General features: G+C 39.9%; 1 protein-coding gene across 1 annotated transcript in view; it reads right to left on the bottom strand.

Annotated features, from left to right (window-relative positions):
• The window catches only part of GLIS3 (GLIS family zinc finger 3), a 203,759-nt gene that overhangs the window by 6,832 nt on the left and 174,969 nt on the right, over positions 1-21,958 (bottom strand). Inside the window, exons 9-10 of the mRNA XM_042455475.1 lie at positions 21,180-21,348; positions 13,870-14,054 (exon numbers count right to left, since the gene is read on the bottom strand). Of these exons, the coding sequence (XP_042311409.1) occupies positions 13,870-14,054; positions 21,180-21,348 (354 nt within the window). The remainder of the gene's footprint in view (positions 1-13,869; positions 14,055-21,179; positions 21,349-21,958) is intronic.

Raw genomic sequence — 21,958 nt, 5'->3', positions numbered from 1 at the left:
TTTCTTTTAAAGGAACAGTTCAGAAAACAATGCTGACAGATAGAACCAACATACGCAGCAGATATTCTGCATGCTGTCCCATTATGTAATGGGAGGCCCTGTTGGGTGATGGGTCCCATGGTGCTAGGGTGGCGCTACTGGCATAATGAGCCCAAAGACATAGCTACATCTCTGCTCCTCTCCTAAGAATACAAATACTGCACAACAGAACAATTCAACTTTACATAATTGTAAGTCAGTTTACCATGAAGTGACTACCTAAGAGGATGCTAACTACACTTTTGATATCTGATATTCTACGCCAGCTACTTGTTTACATCTGCATAACTGAGTCTCCTGCACAAGGTCTCCCAGCCCACCTTAAGAGTCAGCGTCCAGTTTGGGTGAAGGAGATCCATTCAGCTTCTGGTCAAGTGCACCCACATCCTTCTACCCACATCCTAACAGTGAGCAAGGCTGTGACAAGGGATTGTGAAAGGATGCTGCTTCTGACTGTCACAGCCTCACTCACTGGCGGAAGGAGGGCAGGAACTGTCATCTTTCTTGTGCCCCAACTCAAAATTGAATGGATGTCCTGCATCTGATCCAGCTGTTGGGTGGGATGGCATTTACATAGTTTTACTGAACAGAAAGCAGTTACAGATCAGTAACTCTAGATTATAAATCCATAGCTGCAATACTGAATACTAACCATTATTTATAAATCTGAATGTATGGGAAGCAGAAAAAATAGCATTTCAAGAATGCTTGCCAGAGAGTGATAATTACACACACACACACACTTTTATTTCTTGGAAACAAGGAGAGTGCTTACTTCATGCCTCTTTTTGTTTTTGGACTTCTTTCTGTGCCCAGTCACATTTGGCAATCCTGTGTCAATCAGTATTACCCAAGAGTATTTGGGATTCAGAAGAGGGTATTGCAAAAAGCCATAAGCCGAGAATGAGTGTGGAGCAATGTAAAAGAACATTTTCAGCCTGGCTTTTCCCAAGCTTTGCCAGCTGGCTTCAAGTACCAGAGTTGGAAATAGCTGTTTCTGGTAACTGCTGTGTGACTCAGCTGTAAACTCACACAGAGTGGCCACTCCTGGTTGGGATTGCAGTTATTTTTTAGAATGCTTTTCAAGTAAGCACAAAGCACCATTGAGAGTAATGAGCAAAAAACTGTTTTGGAAAGTTGTCGTATTCTATTGTTTTACTACAGCTACTTTTCTTCTTAAATGTCAGCATGGAGGGGTGGGAGGGGAAGGAGAATCTGCTGTAAAAGGCCAACATAATTTGCAACCCAGCTGATTTAGGGAAAGAACCCTAAACTCCATCCCCATCCAGCCATGAAGAAGGAGAAGGAGAAAGCATGTCTACAATAAACAGAGTTGTCTATCAACTTGCCCCCAGGTTAACACAATTCCTGCAATGAGTGTATGTAGTCATTCTGCAGTGCACTGCATTTTGTTGCAAATAAAATAACCGAGAGGCTATATTAGAGGTACTATGCTATGAGATATACAAGTATTTCCCTGTTACATGGGAGTAGCTCGATTTGGAGGATCGAATTTGACAGGGACAAGCAGGAAAGTCTGCAAGATGTGCCCATTTTAAAGAGCTTTCTCTTCTAAGCAAAAGTGGGGATGAGGAGGTTGGAGGGAGAGAGAAATGCATAATCAAAGCCTCTTGCCCAGGGAAATAGGGAGTCAACACCTACTAAGCCAAAACAATGTCCTGGACCCAGTGGTGTCACTAGTCACCCAGTGTGGCAACTCATAGTATTATCCCCCCATTGACCTCCTCCCATACCACGCCATACAGAATCCCTACTAATGTTTTTTGTAATAATGTTACTCATAAATCGTAATCCCCATATATCAGTGAATGGTAACAGTTGTTGAAATAAAAAACTAGCACAATTAAAATTATACTTTTAAATTACAATATCATACACACAGCCTAAATGTATTTACATATGCATAGTTTCATGTGCTTAAAGAGACAATATGGTAAAATGTGATGTTGTTAAAGTTTTTTTAAAATATAATTTTTATTTTTTTCTTACAGAATTAATTTGAATTTTTTATTTAAAAAAACAACTTGGCGCATTCTCCTTTCTCTTCCCACTGAGCCTCACCCTTCTCACCCCATCTATTCTGCATTTTAATGGAATACAGGTGAATGCCACTGTCTGTTTCTGCCCAAAGGCAGATGTTTGAGAAGCAGTGGTGCCCCCCCCTTAGGCTGTCACCTGGTGCAATCCGTAACTCCAAACCCCCTAATGACACTACTGTCTGGACTCATGTTTTTGATGGGAGTGTGCTGATCGGGATCATTGCCTGAACACACCATAATGTTGCTATAACAGCAAGCAGATGCTAACATTTCAGCAAGAAGCTACTGTGTGGCATACAAATGGGCTGCGACAGTTAATGTAGAGTAAGGATGGGCCCTCCAGATGTGTTTTGCCTACAACGCTTGCCTGTATAGTCAATGGTTAGATATTATGGGAGATGCAGTCTGAAGGGTCACTGCTGCCTACCCCTGTTGTAGAGAACTCAGTGTTTCTGAGGGCCAGATTCTATCCCTCTAGGGAATACAATGGCCTCACTGGACCAGAGGTTCCCCCACTCTGTACTTTTAAGATGATGTCCTATGCCATTTTATATGATTTCTGAGGAACAATTTGGCCATTCTAATGGTTACTAAATGCAACAAACATTTGACAGGCACCTTTTATATTGAGATGGTAAAAGAAAAACTGTATCCTATTTGCAAATACTGGCTGCTACAGGAGCAACAAAACCCATGCTGTGTGCTGCTTGGCCATGCATATCTATAGGAGTGGAGACTGGTAATAGGCAGGACAAATGGATATGAAAACCAACCAACTTTATATTATATAAGTATATTTCAAGCTGGAATCTGGAAATGGCAATAAGCTAGGGATGGAATGAATATTTGAAAATAGTAAAAAAAAATGATAGAAAAATGTTTTTCAAGTGTCAAGAAACTCTCATGAGAAGAATCCTGGACAGATGAAAATCTTCAGAGTTTGGGACTTATTTTGCACAAAATTTGCACATAGCTGGTTTGCTTAGAAAATAACATGTTCTGCTCGAGAAACAGCATTTTCTGCATAGAAAATAAATGTTAATGCAGAAATAGTGATTCCTGTGCAGTAAAAAGCTGTAATCAGGAATTTGTTCTGCATACAATTCATAAATGGCTAAGAAAGCATTATTTTCTGTGCAGTAATTAATATTTCTCTGTTGAAATATTATTTTCCATGCAGGAAATACTACTTCCTGCAAAATAATGCTATTTTCTGTGTAAAAAAACCATGTGCAGGTTTTGTACAGAATAAGTCCTGAATTCCAAATGTTGTTGTTCTGTGTCTTCAAGTTGTTTTCAGCTTATAGCAACCTTCAAGCAACCCTATCATGGGATTTTCTTGACAAGATTTGTTCAGAGGCAATTTGCCTTTGCCTTCTTCTGAGGCAGAGTGTGAATTGCCTAAGGTTGTTCAGTGGGTTTCCATTGCTGAGCAGAGATTCAAAACCTCATCTCCACAGTCACAATTCAATGCTCAGACTACTTACTACACCATGTTGGCTGTCAGATAGCCTTTGTAAATTGTCTTTTTAATAAAGACTTTCTCACAGCTACCTTAGAGAAGAAACTCAGTGAAGTTGCAAATATAGCCAGAAAGAATATTTAAATAAGTCAAAGTACTGTTTCAGGAGGTGCCTCCCTGAAAGAGTGAAATCCACCCCCACTCCCAAAAGTAACCAGGAGTAATGAAACATCACTTCTCATATCTCAGAATGGTGGCCATGGCAGTGCAGTTTGGCCCTTCAGGGCCTAGTGGGAGCAAAAAGTTCCTAGAGAGCCCTGGAACAGACCCATCTCTGGTCAATGCAATTGTTCTCCCTCTCTTTTATGAGTCGGTTTGTACATATGCATCATATGTGCAGGCAATAACTCTCCAGTCTTTCAGTTGAAAGTTATCTACAAAATTTCCTCCTTGCCAAGTCCCATTTAAAAGTGCTTTTCAGACAATGCTAGAATTCTAAACATGTGTAGTGAATGTTGAGACTGTGGCACTGGCTCCCAGATGGTTTGATGCATCCAGCCCAAGACAGCTAATGTTTTGCGTTATTGTATTTCCCTGATTTAATGAACCAGCATCATTATTGGTAAGCCAGATGTTCCCAATCTCCCTCCCCACTTTTAAATAATCACCACCCATTCCTGTTTAGATTTATTTGATACCATTAATTACTCATCCACTTTACAAGGCAAATCCCAGCTGCAAACATAAGAATTGTAAAACACAGGGTGTCACAAGTACTGTAGGGCACAGAGAGTCAATACAAGCATCTATTCAAACAGATGTGTGGAAAAAATGCTGCTTTTCTTTTTTCAAGTGTGTTTTCAAGTGCTGTAGCCAAAGATCAATGATTTGCAGATACAAAACAAAGTATAAAAGTATTGTCTCTTCTTTCACATCCACAAACAAAGAACAAAGAGGGAGAAAGGGAAGTTAATGGGAGCTAACTATAGAATGTATATAGACATTGGTGATTGTGGTTAATGTGACAAACGTGCACAAATAATCTTAAGGAAAATTTGGAGAATGCGTAGCCAAAAGCTCCAAATGATACCAGATAATATATACTAGTGGATGGCAGAAACACATTTTTGTTGTTGTAAATGGGACCAATAAACATAAACTACACATATACCAGTATGAAATTCCTTGGGTGAATTTGCACTCTCCTTCATAATAATAATTTGTTTTATTTATATACCGCTATTCCAAAGACCATAGCGGTGAACAGCAAGTAAGCTAATTAGCAAGTAAGCTTTGGAGACTCTGCATATTGACAAAGCAATGTTTGAAACACCCTCTTTCAAATGCCGTCTTTTTCCATTCCTGTACTGGAATGCATACCTACAGTATTCCAATCAATAAACTCTGTCCGTGTGTGTGTGTGTGTGTGTGTGTGTGTGTGTGTGTGTGTGTGTAGATAGATAGATCCAACTACTAGTCCTAATTAGAATAGAAATACTGTAGCACTTACATTTCTTTACCACTTTATAGTACTAAGTACTTTCTAAGTGATTTACAAGGTGTAAGCCAACTGCCCCCAATAAGCTGGATACTCATTTTGCCAACCTACCAAAGGCTGGGAGGCTGAGGTGTGGTACAGACCGTCCAAATGCGCCATGCTCCTGGTGATACTAGAGTTAAGGAGCACGCACCAACCGCATGCTCCCTAACCCTAGGACGTGTGGGGGCTGCCATGATTGTGTGGCCCCACCCACACATCACACTCACTGGTGACGTTGCAGCTGTGCAGCATCAAAATGGAGTTCTGCAGTTGTGAACTTGCTGCGCTCCTTTTTTTGCTGCGTAGCAGTACCGTGCCATTTTGTTGCTGCGGTAACGCTGTGCAGCAAAGAGAGGCGGCTCCAGCCTGCCTTTTGCAGGTGGCGTGTATCAGGCCTGAGTCATCCTGGAGCCCTGCATGCTCGAACTCACACAGTAAAATGCAGTACTGGCAAGAAAATACAGTACAGGGGTCTTGGTGGTAGTAATGGAGTAGATCCACTGAATCAATGGAATTTGAGCATATTGATTTACCATGAAGCAACCAGTTCCACAGATCTACTCTAGCTGGAACTAGTAATTGGATTTAGGATAATAAACCCCCTCCCCACAGGCAAGATCTAACTGGGTTCTAACAGAATGCAGCATGTATAAAATTACGATTTAATCTTAGCAGACGCTGTCTAATAACAGACCGTGCCAGCTGGGAAATGCTGGGCCTTTGCTACTGCTGAACAGAACGCAAACAGAACAGATGAGCTTCCTGGACTTTTGCAAATATTGCTCTGTTCTCTTGCCTTCTGGAATAGAGGAAGTTGGCTCATTACAAGAACTGCAGCATCTTTTCAGCTGCTCCACTGCAGATCCCAAAGAGGGGCTTAAATCACAATGACTGAGAAAAGCCTTCTTTTCTTCTAATTATTGATTGTACAGCATTGCAAGTTCTTGGTATAAAACATATGGTACTCTCCAAATATGTTGGATCACAACACATGAAAGACAGAAGTCCAAATGGATGCAGGCCCCAGGGGAACTCTGCCTACTAAGTTTCAGCCTGTCACTCACTGTTAAACACAAAGCTCCAAAGATGGGTGGAAGTTACTGGTCCAAGTGCAGAAGAAATTGGAAATTGCAAAAATTGGACAAATGTGACTTTAGAATCATAGAATCATAGAACTGGAAGAGACCACAAGTGCAATCAAGTCCAACCCCCTTCCATTCAGGAATACACAATCAAAGCACTTCCAAAAGATGGCCATCCTGCCTCTGTTTAAAAACTCCCAAAGAAGAAGACTCCACCACACTCCAAGGGATTGTTTTCCACTGTTGAACAGCTCTTACTGCCAAGAAGTTCCTCCTAATGTTGAGGTGAAATCTCTTTTCCTGTAGCTTGGATCCATTGCTTTGGGTCCTATTCTCTGGAGCTGCAGAAAGCAAACTTGTTCCATCTTCAGTATAAAATCCCTTCAAATAATAAATAGGGCTATCACATCACCTCTTAACCTTCTCTTTTCCAGACTAAATATACCCAGCTTCCTAAGTTGCTCCTTATAGGGCATGGTTTCCAGACCTGTCACCATTTCGGTTGCCCTCCTCTGGACACTCTCCAGCTTGTCAACATCCTTCTTGAATTGTGGTGCCCAGAACTTGACACAATATTTCAGGTGAGGCCTGACCAAAGCAGAATAGAGTGGTACTATTACTTCCCTCAGTCTAGACACTACACTTCTATAGGGCTATACCTAGCATATGAGGATGGAGACAGGATCTATAGGCATTGTTGCTGCAGGACCCCTGGAGAAAGGTGGCCAACTGGATGTTTAGTAGCCTTTTTCACTTATACCAGTGTCCCTTGAATGTGGTTCTGAGGTGCATTTCAACCACTTTTATTCATGCAAGCAGCAATATCATCCATAGGATGTTAGAAGCAAGTGTGCTACTGTTCTAGTGACTCATTTTGGAGGAAATTCTACCTTGTACATGCCCAGAGGTAGGTGTATCAAGCTTTGCATGAAACAGATATTTATTGCCACAATGCCATTCTAAATCTGGGGTGCATGATGATGCAGAATACCATGCTACCACCATGTGTGGTGCTGTGCTGGCACTTGGGTGGTGTCAGAATCCATCCTGTCCCTTTGCTCATGTAACTAAAGAGAAACCTTCTTGTGGGAGTTAATGGAAAATAAATTAAATACAAGTAACTTGTTATTTGTAACTTCTTATTTCCAGGGTCTTAACCAGATTACTTTTAAGGTACTTTCTTACTCTGTCATTATACTCTGGATTATACTATGTGCTAAGAATGAATGGTAGCTATATAGATTCATTGGGTCTATTCCAATGAACAAACAAAAACCCAGACTTAAGTACACTACTTTGCTATTGTCAGCCAACTAGTTCCAAGGTAGTTGTGGAAGACGGAATTAACTAGAAGACAAGATACCATCCCATATTGCCTAAATTGCATGAATTTTTAAGGATGTGGGAATTTCCTGGCATTTGGGAGCTTGATTCAAAACAGAAAAGTTTTATGATTAATCAAACATCAGAGTATAGGCAACATGTGATTTAACCATGAGTGTCTTTGAAATGTCTGTAGATGTTCCTGCCTTGACATTTTAGGTGCCTTTCAAATACAGGGCTTTCAACCCATCTAAAAAGTTCTGCCTTAACTTCTTTCCAACATATGGAAGTATTTTTCTAACAAAAGATGTGAGGATGGTACTTATTTGTCAAACACAATAACATGATAAAGGCTGCACTTATCAGAGACATTAGCCATTATCTCTTGAACTGTAACTTCATATTTAAAAGCAACAACAAATGGCCTACAAAGTAAAGTAAATAACTCCCACAAACTGTTTTGTTTTTCAAGTTAGGGCTCTAATAGTGCAATCCTCTACATGTTTTTCCAGAAATAAGTCCTTCTGTTTTCAATGCCAGGCTGTTTAGTATTCCAGCTGAAGGAAAGTGCGTGCATATCAAAATGATGGTATAACTTTAGACTGAAGAAATAGGGTATCATGTAATAAAAGTCTTTAAGGCAAATGAAAACACTTTTACCATTATCATATGCTTTTAATCTAGTAAAGGATATTTAAAGAAAAGAGGCTATTAACCTTTGTCTTCAGACTTCTTATACACATTTACATAGAACACACTCCCAACCACTAAACTGAGAAACTCCTTCTAATGTCAATCGTAGCAACTAGTTTTTTTATCTTATATCACAAGAAAAGAAGTTTCACAACTGATTAAAAGTGGCAACTATGCTGCATTAACAATTCAATAAATTCATAAACTGTGCAACAAAAATGCTATCCCTTGTTTGTTAGAGGAATAGTTCTCCTTCCTTGGTTGAAGCTAATTATTTGCAAGTGGCTGGGAAAACAGGGGTTATTTCTTCCACTTTTAGGGCAGACTCAGCCTGGAAAAGTTACCTTTGGGGGGGGGATACCCAGTACCCAGAATCCCTCAGCCAGAGGAAATTTGGCAATTTCACTTTGGTGGACAATGTGTGGAAGATGTTGGTGCTTAGGATAATTTGGGGGGTTGGCTGCAAATGTTCCCCTTTAAGAATGCAATGCATTGGTTATATAATTTATTTTACAATATTGCTTTGTTCCAGTATCGTCTGTTTGTATACTTGTTAATGAACATATAATACAAAGACACCAGATATCTCCATGGTGACAGCATCTATAAGATGTCATCCCTGGAGTTTCTTAAGATTTGGGGGAATAAAGTGAGCCCCCCTTTTTTTGTAACTAGTGGTGTGAATTCGGTTTATCTTATACAGTACATGGGATATACACGTACTAATCAGACACCTTAGATATTTTTGTTGTTATTTGCTGTCAAGTTGGTTTCCCAAGGGAGTTTATCACATGGGGAAGATTGGAAACTTAAAAGGGTCAGAACTCGCGATTATCTAGCATATTAGGCACAACTGCACAAATGGTTTTCAGACAACGTTGAACACAAACTGCTTAGAATCTGACAAGAAAGTGACATGAACCAGGAAATAAGCATTTTTGGGAAAATATTGGAAATTCATTCCCATTTCATTCATGAGTTCACTTTTTTTGCACAATTGCTGTAGTGTGAAAACTACTTGTGGTTTATTCATGGGATTCTCCCTGATTTTGTGCTTATTGCCAGATTTCCCATGGTTCTTTGGGGTGAGTTTACTTCCAGTGCTGCGGAATAAGTAAAATAATGTTTGTCTGAGTCCCGGCATGTTCATCTCTCTCTCTCTCTCTCTCTGTGTGTGTGTGTGTGTGTGTGTGTGCCTCCTGCTTCAGCCACAGCGATCCCCAAACTGTCCCCTTTCAGGAATTTTGAACTTCAGCTCCCAGAATCCCAGCCTATCCTCCGAGCCAGAGCTCTTAAAGAAACAGCTACAGAGGCAAAGGCATGAACAGAGCAAGCGAGATAGAGAAAAGGCTGAGTTTCCCCTTGCTCTTTCCTGTGTATGTCTGTCTGTCTGTCTATAACTTCAGCCCCCATAGCCTTAAAGGAACAGCTGCTGAGGGAAGGCAGGGACACACACACACACACACACACACACACACACAGAGATTTGTCATGATCTAGGTGTGACAATAATTTGCTTATTTGATCGCTTTTTCGGGATGCACACGTTTTTATCATTATTGGGATGGAGACACATTTGGTATCACTCTAATAAAACCATTCGTGCATTTGCGCACAAGCACAGATTGATCTTAGATTCTGCACAGGATAACAGCGCTTTGCACGTGAAAACCATTTGCGTAAATGTGAGTTAATAATGGGTTCTGACCATTTTAAACTTCCAGTTTCTTTCCATGTGATAAACTCCCATGACTGAGAGATCTCCAAGAAATCCTATTGTTAACAGCCCTGCTCAGGTCATGCAAACTCATCTTAACATTCAGACTGACTGAAATGTCCCAGATATTAATTACTGTTCTTTCCCATTTTATACCGGGTTAAAATAAACTGACCTGGGGAGCTGGTATAGGAAGTCTCTGATTACACTGGGAGCAGGCAGGAAATATTCTGGGATAAATAAAATGTGTATGGGTTGCCAAAATAAATGGGAAAGAAGAGGAACAATATCTGGGACTTTCTGGTCTTTATAATCAGTCTGGATGTGCCCTTAGATATACAGTCCACCCTTCCCTTATGCGGGGGATCTGTTCCGGACCCCCCCCCTCACCCATGTAAGGTGACAAAGGGATGCTTTTATATATTTAAGTGTGGAGTTAATAGAGGCTGTGGACACACTGTAGAATTAATGCAGTTTGACACAACTTTATATGTCATGGCTCCATCCTATGGAATCCTGGGATTTGTAGTTTTGTGAATTTTTGGCCTTCTCTGTCAGAGAGCTCTGGTGCCACAACTGACAACAAATCCCAAGATTCTATAAGATGGAGACATCAGTATCAAAATACTTTAATTCTGCAGTGTGGTAGCAATTGAAGCAGCAGCAGCTCACTCAAAGCCTTCCTTAAAACTATGCCCAAATTCCCATTACTCTCAGTACTGCCTGGACCTGTAGAAAGCATAATAGACTTTGCACAGTGATGATGAGTTTTCTCTAGCTGTTGGGTTGCTGGTGCAATAACAGCAAGTAACAGCAATGCAGTGCCTTCAGTTTTCTTGATGGTTTTTTTTAAAAACCCAGAGCAATTACTTAAGAATTAGTCATTCTTTCCCTCTCTGTGTAACTAGCTGTCAAGCACTGAAAAAGTATGTTATGAAGTGGAGTACACTGTAGCTGATATGAAAGGTTATTAGACTTGTATTTGACTGCAACATCACTTCAATTGCAACACCCACTGATTTCATTGAGCTTTTAAGATCTTTGTGTTTTCAACAAGGGAAACCATTTACAACCTATTTTGTTCATAAGTCTTTTTTCTTTTTGGCAGTGAAACTTTCTTTTTGGTACAGCCAATTTAAACCTAGCTGACAAGTTTAAGACTACGGATTGAAACAGAAAAATGTCACTATTGTTTGGTAGCAGATTGAGCTGAAAGTTCAGTGGCGAGAGCTATAGCCCTCTAAATTATGTGATGGCGGCATATGAATTGTAGGAGACAAAGGCTAACGGAGTTTTCCCTGCTAATATATATACCAAATAGACTAGGCTGATGTAGTTGTTCCATGAGATTCTTCAAGTGAGCTGTAATAACATGACCCAGGATAGCATGGCATTCCCCCCCCCTTTTTTCTGAAGCTACCAAGAAACTTAACAAATACTTTTCAACAAAATACAACAAAAACCAGCATTATTGCTTTCCATTTGCTGAAGTAGAGGAATTGAATGAGAAAAAGTGATTTACAGAGCAAGGATGTTGGCCTAGTGAAGAGGTTTGACGCGTGGTGCTTTGCATCTCTTGCTGTAAGTGGTTGAAAGTATATATACTTGCCAGCATCTCACACTGGGGAACACACACGTTTTGTAGTGGCAAATAATGCAGCTTAAATCAAATATTGCAGCAGAGGATGTCTGGTAATGTGCTGGAACTGCTCCAAAAACGTATTCCAGAGTTTCCCAGCTCTCTATGGCAGATTCCTGTGTTTACTGAGGGGGAGGTAAAGGTGAGTGGGAAGTGCCCCCTTCCTTGTTTCATTGATGGAAATTATTCTAATCTTGCCCCTGGGAATTAGAAGAAGAATTAACTGACTAACCTATACAAACTAGACAAACTGAATGTATGGAAACACTTTACTGTTTCAAAGAGACTCACATATCAACCTATAGTTACTCTTTTTTTTATATTGTATAAACTTGTTATTAAACACTAGCACTGCAGTTCAGAAGAACTACATAAGCTTGGAAGCAGATATTTGTGCAGATGTTTCTACCATACGAGGAACTATATGTTCAAAAGGAACTTACACAGAGTTTGGAAGTGTTGGTTTTTTGGACTAAAACTCTAAGAATCCCCCAGCCAGTATAGGTGTGCTGGCTGGGGTTTCTGAAAGTTGCAGCCCAAAAATGCAACCGTTGTTAAGTCATGAGCCTCCCTAGCCACATGGTTTTCCGACATTGGGGATGACGGGGTCTTGCCATTGGTTAAATCCCCAGATGGCAAGATAAGGAAGGAACATTTTTTTTTCATGAATGAATTTTTTTGCAAAAAGGCCTCAAAATACCACAATCTTGGCTATTTTCTCAACAAGATATCTGGATGTGTTGAGATAAACTTTCTTGAAAAGGATGAGAAAGTTTGCAAGCATTCTTTATATCCCTAGTGCGAACTCAAAATGTAAAATTCTGCATGTCAATTACATTGGATGAGTAATAATGCTGCTAGTACGGAAATATTAACAGTCACATTGCCAACATGGTGTTGAATGAATAGACTTCTGACTCCACTTCTATATACCTCCTGGTAAATAGGTCAAATACTTGCCCAACCCTGGCCATAGTATTCTGTGCTAAATGCTGATAAAATGTTAGCTGGGCAATGCATGAACTACAGCTGATGCTAACCATAGTTTGTGGTGGTGATGGTGGCAGAGGAGGAGGAGAAAGAGGAGGAGGAGGGCTTACTACTACAGTGGTCCCTCCATATCCACTGAGGCAAGGGGCACAGTACCCCTCTGAAAGTGGAAAAAACACAAATAAAAACTACCAGTTTTTTAACCTGACACAACACCTCTCTAAGAATCTTGATGTCCTCCAGTGCAACATCTGGCAGATATTGCTTGCAGAATCATGCTGGAAGACCTAGAAATTCCTAAAGAGTACATATTAATCAAATCTGTGAATAATCAGATCCGCAAAAGCAAAGCTGCAAATGCGGGGTGCCAACTGTACTACTACTATAACTGCACCAAGGTAACCCAAATAGGTGGTTCTGTATACATTATGGCAAGCAAGAAAATCTATATATATTTCTTTATTTTGCATAATTTACTTTGCTCATATTTCTCAGGGTAGGGAATAAAGTATTAATGTACTTGTTTCTGGTGTCCAAAACCACCACTGAATGACTTTAGTTATTTGTTTGCATATGATGAATCTTATTTTGATATCCATGTGCTGTAGAAACATGATTTTAAAAATGAAAAAGAAGACCAAGATTTTATATCCTCACCATGTCCAATTTTATTCCTCTTCATATTTACCAAGAACAGTGGGTATGTACAACCTAAAACAAACATGGGCCCACATGAAATCTTAAAGATTAAAGCCTATTGAATGATTTAAGACTGTTTTAAAATTGATAAAGACAGAAAACATGAATTTTGGACATGCAGGAGTACACAACTGCTCCGTTGAAAACATCACCCTGTGCTTGCAACTTTATTCATAAAGATCTGGAAGTAGTTATTTTAGGCACATTTAGGCACAGTTGTCTCCTCAGCAAAGATAAAGGAGATTATCACATGAGGGATGGGGCGTTATTGTCCCTTCCCTGCCCCGTCCTTCCTCCTCAATTGCAGGAAGGACTTTCACACATGACTTGGCATTGACTCAGCAGTGAAAGTGATAGTGCAAATCACTTTCACATGAAAGGAGGCTGAAAAGTGCTTTCAGCCATCAGATGAAAGAGCTTTCTACTATCATTTCCAGACTTCTGTAATAACAGAAGAACCTGTTATTACCATGATGGTTGAAAGCGCTTTTCAGCCCGCTTTCATGTGAAAGTGATTTCCACTATCACTTTCACCTGGGTCACGGACAGGATAAGGACAGGGGAGCGATCCCGTCCCCATGTGAAAATGTCCATTGAATAAGGCTAGGATAATTCACTAACTTACCTTGGATTTGGATGCTGTTTGGCTGAAGAGAGGGATGTGTTGATGGCTCATATGACTTCAAATGGGTTACTGCAAGCTGCTGATTGTTGGAACACTGTGGTACCCTTTTCTGCACCAAAGGAGGGGGAACAGAAATTCTCCTGGGGCTTATATGATGAGAAGAAAAAGGAGCAGATGCTGAAAATCTGAGAAATTAAGGAAACAATAATACTCAATTATAAATGGTCAGACCAGGGTCATATTTGATGGTATGTAATCCTCAATATTCCCCCCACCCTCCCAATGCCACAGAGTACAAAATGGCAAAAAACAAAGTGCAGGTAGTTAATACTGTATAGTAAAACAATGGAAATGAAACTAGAAAAGTTTGTATTGTACAAAGATGCTATTAAATTCCAAATCAGATGCTGTAGAAATGACGCCAACTGTTATATGCAGTGCAACAGTTAGAGAGCCACCATCTCCTCTACATTTAATTTGCTGCAGGATCTTTGTTCTGTGGGGAAATAATAGAAGAGAGTGGAACAGGTAGCAAAGGTCGCCATGTATTACCAGAGGGACAGTTTTACTTTTCCATCCCATTTGGTCCTCGCATTTGCTGTCTCAGGCCTATTAGGGTTCATCATGAAATTAAACTCTATGTGGAATGGTCAAATAATTTTTGACCCTATACATGTATTACTTATTCACTTATTTTTTGATTGAATTGATATCCCACCTTTCTCCCAAGATGGGATTCATCTTGTGTTAATCTGCCTACATCTTTATCTCTCAATGAATCCTGAATGACCACTGTTATGGCCATATGTTGCTGACCCCCTAATCTGCTTATGCCTTTATAATCTCTCAAGTTTGGAAATGAGGGAAGATTCCCAGACCCAAGCACCAGCTCCAGGTGTATTCCTCTACTCTAGGAGTTGGCTTCACCTTGATATTACCATCCAGTGTGAGGTTACAGTTACCAGGTTGAATATAAGATGGAGCTCCTGTAACTTTAATCTTCAGCAGATCATGGAGCAGGATGTGGTACTGTAAAAGTCCATCAAGAGAAGAAGGTACCTGTCCACCCTCACCTTCCAATCATGAGGTTTCAGGCACAGGTGTCCCCTCCTAACATGGCTGCTGCTTCACTGGTGGAGTGGCAAAGTGAAGCTGGCAACAAGAACAGAGCTGGGTTTTACCTGAGCCCCCTCCTCCCACTCTTAGATATCAGATATATATCTTAACATGATATAGATTAAGACATGTATGATACTGAGAGAGATACTCAAAAGGTCCATGTGTTTTCTGCAAGAAAAAAAAGGAAATGTTTTGTAATTACAACTGTCATTCCCCAAAATTCCAAAAGCAGAAGCTGTAACTTGCATAAGACAAGACTGTAGATCTTTGAAGAGATTAAAAAAGGTTTGGGATTGTTTTTTATTACTTTTCCCCCTGCTTTTTTCTTCTTTTTTGATTCACAAGAAAAGATTATTGATTCACTTTCAAGGATCAGAATAATGCACAGATGGCTGCCTTTCTTATGTAGAGAATTCTGGAGTTATCATTGTGTGCGTATGTGCGTAGAGGGCTCTTGCACAAATTTCACCTCTCAAAATCCAATCAATGAAAAATGGCTTTAACTGTCAGCCAACAAATGGGGGGGGGGGGCAAATCCTCTGGAAAATCTTTACATAAAAGCACAGTTTTGAAGATTTCAAATGGGATTTAACATCTAAGCAAAGCTTCCAGATGATAATATATTATTTTGTATAGCCAGGCAGGTCTTTTTAGTAGACTTTAGTGCTCTTTGTAATGATTTATGAATCTCCTCATGAATTCCTGGCTTGCTCAAGTTGGTGACTATAGTATTCTACTTATATTGCTTTCTCATCTCACAAAAGAGAAAGTTGGCCTTGCTTCGGTCCAGATTTGTCCCCAAATAAATCACAGTGTGTTACTGGGGAAACAGCAAATTAAAATTTGCATGTGCAACAATCAATACCAGCTTGTAACTACCAGGAAACTGGTACTAGACATTGTGACCATACCTTGCAGTGTTCACAAGTAATCACATACCAGATTATTAATTTTTCTTTTCTTTTTAAAGGAGAGTTCTGACTTCAAAGCTTAAGAAGATCAGTTCATAAATACGTATATTATTCACTTCTTTACTGCCTATTGTGGTTATAAGCAGTGGAGCCTCTCCCTCTCTCTGTGTGTGTAAACCTAATTAAAGGCCTCATATAATAATTCTGAAGACAGAATCAAATAGGATTCCCACCAACATTTTACAAATGAAAAAGGGAACACTCTTTTAAATTTATTGTTATAGCCTAAGCTGTCTGGTAACATCTGATCAATGAAGTTTCTTTTGTAAAATAATGAAAACATAAACACAAATGACCTAATTGCAACATAGCATTATAGTACAATGAAGCCAAAGAAGTTGAACACAACCTGAAAGTGAAACACAATGATGTCCTGCCACCTTACCATAACCTGATAATTAAGGTTGCATTCACACTGCAGAAATAATCCAGCTTGACACCACCGTAACTGCCATGGCTCAGTACTATGAAATTCTAGGAAATGTAATTTTGTGAGACATTTAGTTTTCTCTGTTAGAGAGCTCTCATGCTACAATATACTATAATTCCCAGAATTCCATAGCATTGAGCCATGGCAGTTAAAGCGGTGTCAAACAATTATTTCTGCAGTGTGGATGCAGCAAAAACAAACTTGTTTATCTTTCCCTTCCTCCTTTTCCCAGCTCCTCTCCCCTTGCCACACTACTGCTGGGTGTTTTCTTCTACCAGCTGCACCTTCCATTTGTTGACTTTACAAACTCTTGCTCCAGCTTTTAAAGCATGTGTTTTAGTAGCATTTCCATACCCTCCAACATTTCACAGATGTAAACCAGGACACATGTGGTCAAGCAACATCACAGAGTATGGTCAAGATGGCAAAGTTACTAATGGGAAAACACACACAAGTTAGAAGAGGCTGCCACAGTCTGATTTTGCCTGAGTCTACAGAGAAGATCAAGATTCTGCTCCTTCCTCCCATTCCTTCCCTCTGATTTAATTGACATTGAACTTAGTTGCAGCAATGGAAGTAAGCCAGGAAAAAAGAGAGAAAATGGGAGGAGGAGAGAGAAACTGCGACATTTAAAAAGCAGCTGAAGAAGTGGGACAGCAGAGGATTAATTGGAACTACTGATTTGCAAAAATTGGAGACTATGCATTTCACTACAACTGAGCATTCTCTTAAAAAACAAAACACCTTAAAATCTTAAAAATAAAAATGGCTCTGATCACAGGCTTATAACCTGGAAAGGATTTTTAAACAATAACCACAATAACTAAAGAATGTATAAATAAATAGTTTATTCTCACAGTGGGCATGGTTGTGTCACCTACTAGAGAACTGCTGCAACACAAATATACTACACAACTTTGGTATCTTGATGGGTCATTATGAGGGAGAGAAGAGGAGCCAGTGCGATGATTATGTTTTACTGAGAGAGCAAAGTAAAACAAAACAAAAAACCACAGCTGGATCCTATTGTATAATGTAAATGCAAAAGAGGGTGTTAGGTTATATAGCTATATAATGTAATATGCCTACTAGTTTAAAAGGAACCTCAAAAGATGAATAATGTAACATGGCAGTTCAGATTCTAGATTAGGGGTGGGCAATTTCTGCAGTGCTGGGAGTGATTTTTGGCTTTCCCCCAGACCTCAACATGTCACCCCAACTGACACTTTTTTTTAAGGGTCACATCTGGTTTATTTTCTAAAGGGCATTTCAGGTCCTATGTAGGGAAGCTATAATAATCTTTGAATGACTAATCACATTCTCTCGTATTCATTATTTATGGCATGTTTTTCTCCAGAATAGGGAGCTTAGGCTGTGACGGGTAACTTTAGTTGTCATTTCCAAATAGTGGATCTGTTATTCTGTGATTCTTGGCCATCCAAAGGGCATCCCCCCCACTATTTTTAACATTTGCTTGAATTTAAAATAATTATTAATGAGTAACACATGAATAACACATTAGGAATGTGACACTCATATAAATATGAGTAATGCATCACCTTTTAAAAATTAACGCTAACACTAACACATTAGGTTTTTAAAATAATGTTCCAAGTTTTGCTTTTTCACCTTTCATTTCTTTTCACATTCTGAATTATAGATCATCTTGGGCATGTTGGCAGACAAGGCAGCATTAATATGCAGTAAATAAATAAATAGCTACACCAGTGTGAAGAGGGAAGATGGATTCAGAGGGATGGGGAAAGTCCTGATGGCAGCAACAGTAACTTGAAGTTGGAGGGCATGAACCAAAGAGTAAGCAGCAAATACAGAACCTAAAAGGTATGCAGGTAGGTGCTCGAGACAAGAATCTGGCAAAGAACATGACAACCTGGAGGCTAGGAGCATAACTGCAAAATAAAAGTAGAAACTGGGAAGAAGATTCTGGGAAGCAAGAATGGAAATAAGAAGAAACCCAAAACAGAATGTACATAAAATGCTGTAACTCTTAGACTCCAAATCGTTGCATTTACATATGGATATAGGTAATAAACAGACATGAATGCTGAATTAAGGAAAATCATGTTCTACCTTACCATGATGTCTTAACTTTCTGGAAATAAGCAAAGATAGGCAATCATCTTCTAATCAGCAATAAATAGCTCTTGACTGCATGTAACAGTCAGTCCCCATGTTATTTATAATCTGATGTGCCTGTGCTTGTCTGTTTTTAATCATAGTGGTGATTCATAATTTCACTGATTTTATTGGTTTAATAATAATATTACGGCCAATTGGCCAGCACGATTTTATTGGTTTTAGGCAGACCTGCACAACTTGGCAGTAGGTAGAGGTCAAATTTAAAATAGGATAAACTTGTACAACCTTGCAGGGCAAGTGTTTACCTCTCCTCCTCCTCCTGGCCCTCTCCTTAGATGAGGGCTGAGTGGCAGAGGAGCCTTGAAGTCGTTTCACATCCTTGCGGGTCACCCAAAAGCCTTTGATGGGCCGCATGCAACCCCCAGGCCTACCTGGTTTTAGGAATCCAAAGTAATGCATACCCATCAACATTAATGGAGTGCAAATGGCTTTTGTACTCTGAACACAGTGTGCAGCAACTGATGTAAGCAGAGGACAATGGGGGAAAGCAGGAGGAGAGAGACACTGGGACATTTTAATAGCAGCTGAAGAAGTGGGAGGACAGAAGATTAATCAGGTCTGTCCCTCTCAAATGGGTATTTAGTCTGCAAGTTGGAAGGTATGTAGTGTGTAAGCACCAAAAGACTGGGATATAAATGTTCATATCAATAACATATTTTAAAAGAAAATACTGCATCTTTTTGAACACAATAGTTATCAATCTTATACTGCAGACTGCATATTTATGATGCAAGTAACAAGAGTGGCTTAACAATGCCAAAGCAAAACCTTTTAGTGTGTCATACTATACAGAGCCCACTTTTCTGCTAAAGTTCTTGCTTGTTTAAGGCCACTGCAATAAATGATCAAAAATGTGTTTTTTTCACTTTCATTTGAATTGTAGTCTTATCTCCAGAGAAAGACAAAAAAGTGACAAAAATATGGATATGAATGGCTTATTCTGTGTTTCATAGGACCCTAATAGACTGCAAATGAATACATTGCTGGAACAGTGAATGGAGTACAAGGAAATATTTGGGAAGGGACTGCTTCCCATGCCCTAGAGTATCATCTAATGTCTGACAAGGAGAAAAAATGGAAAAGCTAAAAATGTCCAATATACAATTAACAAACATATTCTGAATATAATTATATGAATGTCAGTGGACCCTTGTTATTCACTGAGGTTTGGTTCCAAGACCCCACATGGAAACCAAAATCTGTGACTGTTCAAGTCCCATTAAATACAATTGCATAGTAAAATCATTTCCCTTATATAAATATGGAAAATCAGGCTTTGCTTTTTAGAACTTATATATTTTTAAATATTTTCAAACCATGGATGAGTGAATCCATAGATATGGAGGGCTGATTGTTATTGGTGACAGTAAATATACCATGAAGCACATACGAGACATTTCATTGGAGCCAGAAGATCAGACTGGCAGTTGGTGGCTGAAGTCCTACATGGTCTCAGTGTGTCATAAATCTCCATCAATGGTGTTTAACTAGGGCCTGGTACACACCGCAAGGACGTGACATCCTGGTGGCAACAGTAGGGCTCAGGACTGCACACCATCTGCACGGTCCTGAGCCCTACTACTTGTGAGCGATGCAGTAATGGTGGTGTCCAGTCCACACAGCCGCCGCCATCTCTACGTAACAGATGCATAGCATCCTCACGTTGCGGCATGTCCGTTATGTCATGAGTGTGTCATTGACACACTTGCGACATAACCAGGACACCGGAAAAAGAACCAGGAAAAACTGGGTTTTTAAAACTTCGGAGGGATGTTGCATGGTCTAGCGGCTGCGGCATCCCTACAGAGTTAAAATGGGTGCCAGCAGACAGCCATTTTTGGGCGGTCTGTACTGCGCCAATGCTAGTATTATGCAAGCCCTATAGTGAATACCACCATGTGAGAAACAGAGGGTGCACATAGCTGTCCTTTTATTCCACCCTGTGCAATGCATGAAGACTCTGCACAGTGTGCACTGACACTCTACCATAGAGGCATTATTGTGTGTGGGCAACAGTTTTGCAAGAGAAAATTTCGTGAGTAGGGTTCCATTCATACTACAGAATTATAGTACTATGATTCTACTTTATTGCCATGGTTCTGTCCTATAGAATCCAGGGTCTTGCAGTTTAGAGAAGGGCATCTAGAATTCTCAACTCAACTATAAGCTACAAACCTCAGGATTCCATAGGGTGAAATCATGACAGTTGAAGTAGAATCATAATCCTATAATTGTGTAGTGTGAAAGGTCCCTGGATATGTTCATTCCATGTATTCCAAAAAGTCACTCTGTATGCATATTGTAGCTTACACCTGTGTATGTCACAAACAGGATTCTGGTCAATATGTCCACAGATTATCATAACTTTGTCAGTTTTAACTCATTCCTCTTATTTCAAACAATGCCCCCCCCAATTTCTATTCCAGGTCATCAGAGTTTGGTAGAGCATACTAGATGGTTATTCTTTTAAAACGTCTACATCTCACACATATGGTAAGAAAATGTTTTTGCTGATTTTGCACACCAAATCTCTCTCTTCCCCTTGCTTTTGAAATCCTGAGATGACAACCTGATCCAATCTGATGAGCTGAGAGAGAACACAAAGACCTTTTGTGTTTTTGCAACCTTACCTCTCATTTCCAGAGTCCCCTGTGGTGAGAGGGAGCCCTTGGGTTGGTGGGTTGTGTGGGCTGCTATGCATATTGTGTCCTGGTGAAGTGTGGCTCACAGAGAGTGATGGGGTTCCAGCGCCTGCAGCCGTTGCACTTCGACTTGAGTGAGTACTTGTGAACAATGCAGCTGCAATAAAAGCAAAAGTGCTCATGTATTGTGATTTTTGCAGACTTCTCATGCAGGTGAGGTTTACATTTTCAGGAATATGAATCAGATATAACAGCCTTAAAGGTACAACAGTGTTCAAAAAACTGTGACAGCCTTAAAAAAAAACGCCAATGAATCTTTGAGGACAAGTTTTGAACTTTGCTTGAAAAATGGTGACAATTGGGACTGATGAGGTTGTTTTATACTACAAGTAGCAGAAACAGAACACATTCTTCATTGTTTGTAGTTTCTCCTGGCCAGGAGTGAGAGAGACTAGCTCATCCTCCAAGAGCCATGAGCACATGCTGCTGCTTATTGCTTGAAGGAAAAGAGAGAAAATGGCTGGCACCTAATAAATGAGCCAGCCCTGACAGATGAATAGAAGGCTTCTTATAGATCAGCATCTGTCCTTGATGGGGAAAAAATTGTCAGACATATCACAATGAATCAAGTCATGACTGCCTTCCAAGTCAGATAGCTACCATATCTGACTCCTTGTGATTCCTCAGCCCTAAATACATATGACTGAATCTACAAATATTAATACCCTGCTTTCCTCGCCTTCACATTTGCTCCTTTTCTCTGGCTT

Source organism: Sceloporus undulatus, chromosome 2, assembly GCF_019175285.1.
Source record: "Sceloporus undulatus isolate JIND9_A2432 ecotype Alabama chromosome 2, SceUnd_v1.1, whole genome shotgun sequence".
NCBI lineage: Eukaryota > Metazoa > Chordata > Lepidosauria > Squamata > Phrynosomatidae > Sceloporus > Sceloporus undulatus.
Note: the sequence above shows the minus strand (reverse complement) of the source record. Positions and strands in the feature narration are given on the sequence as shown.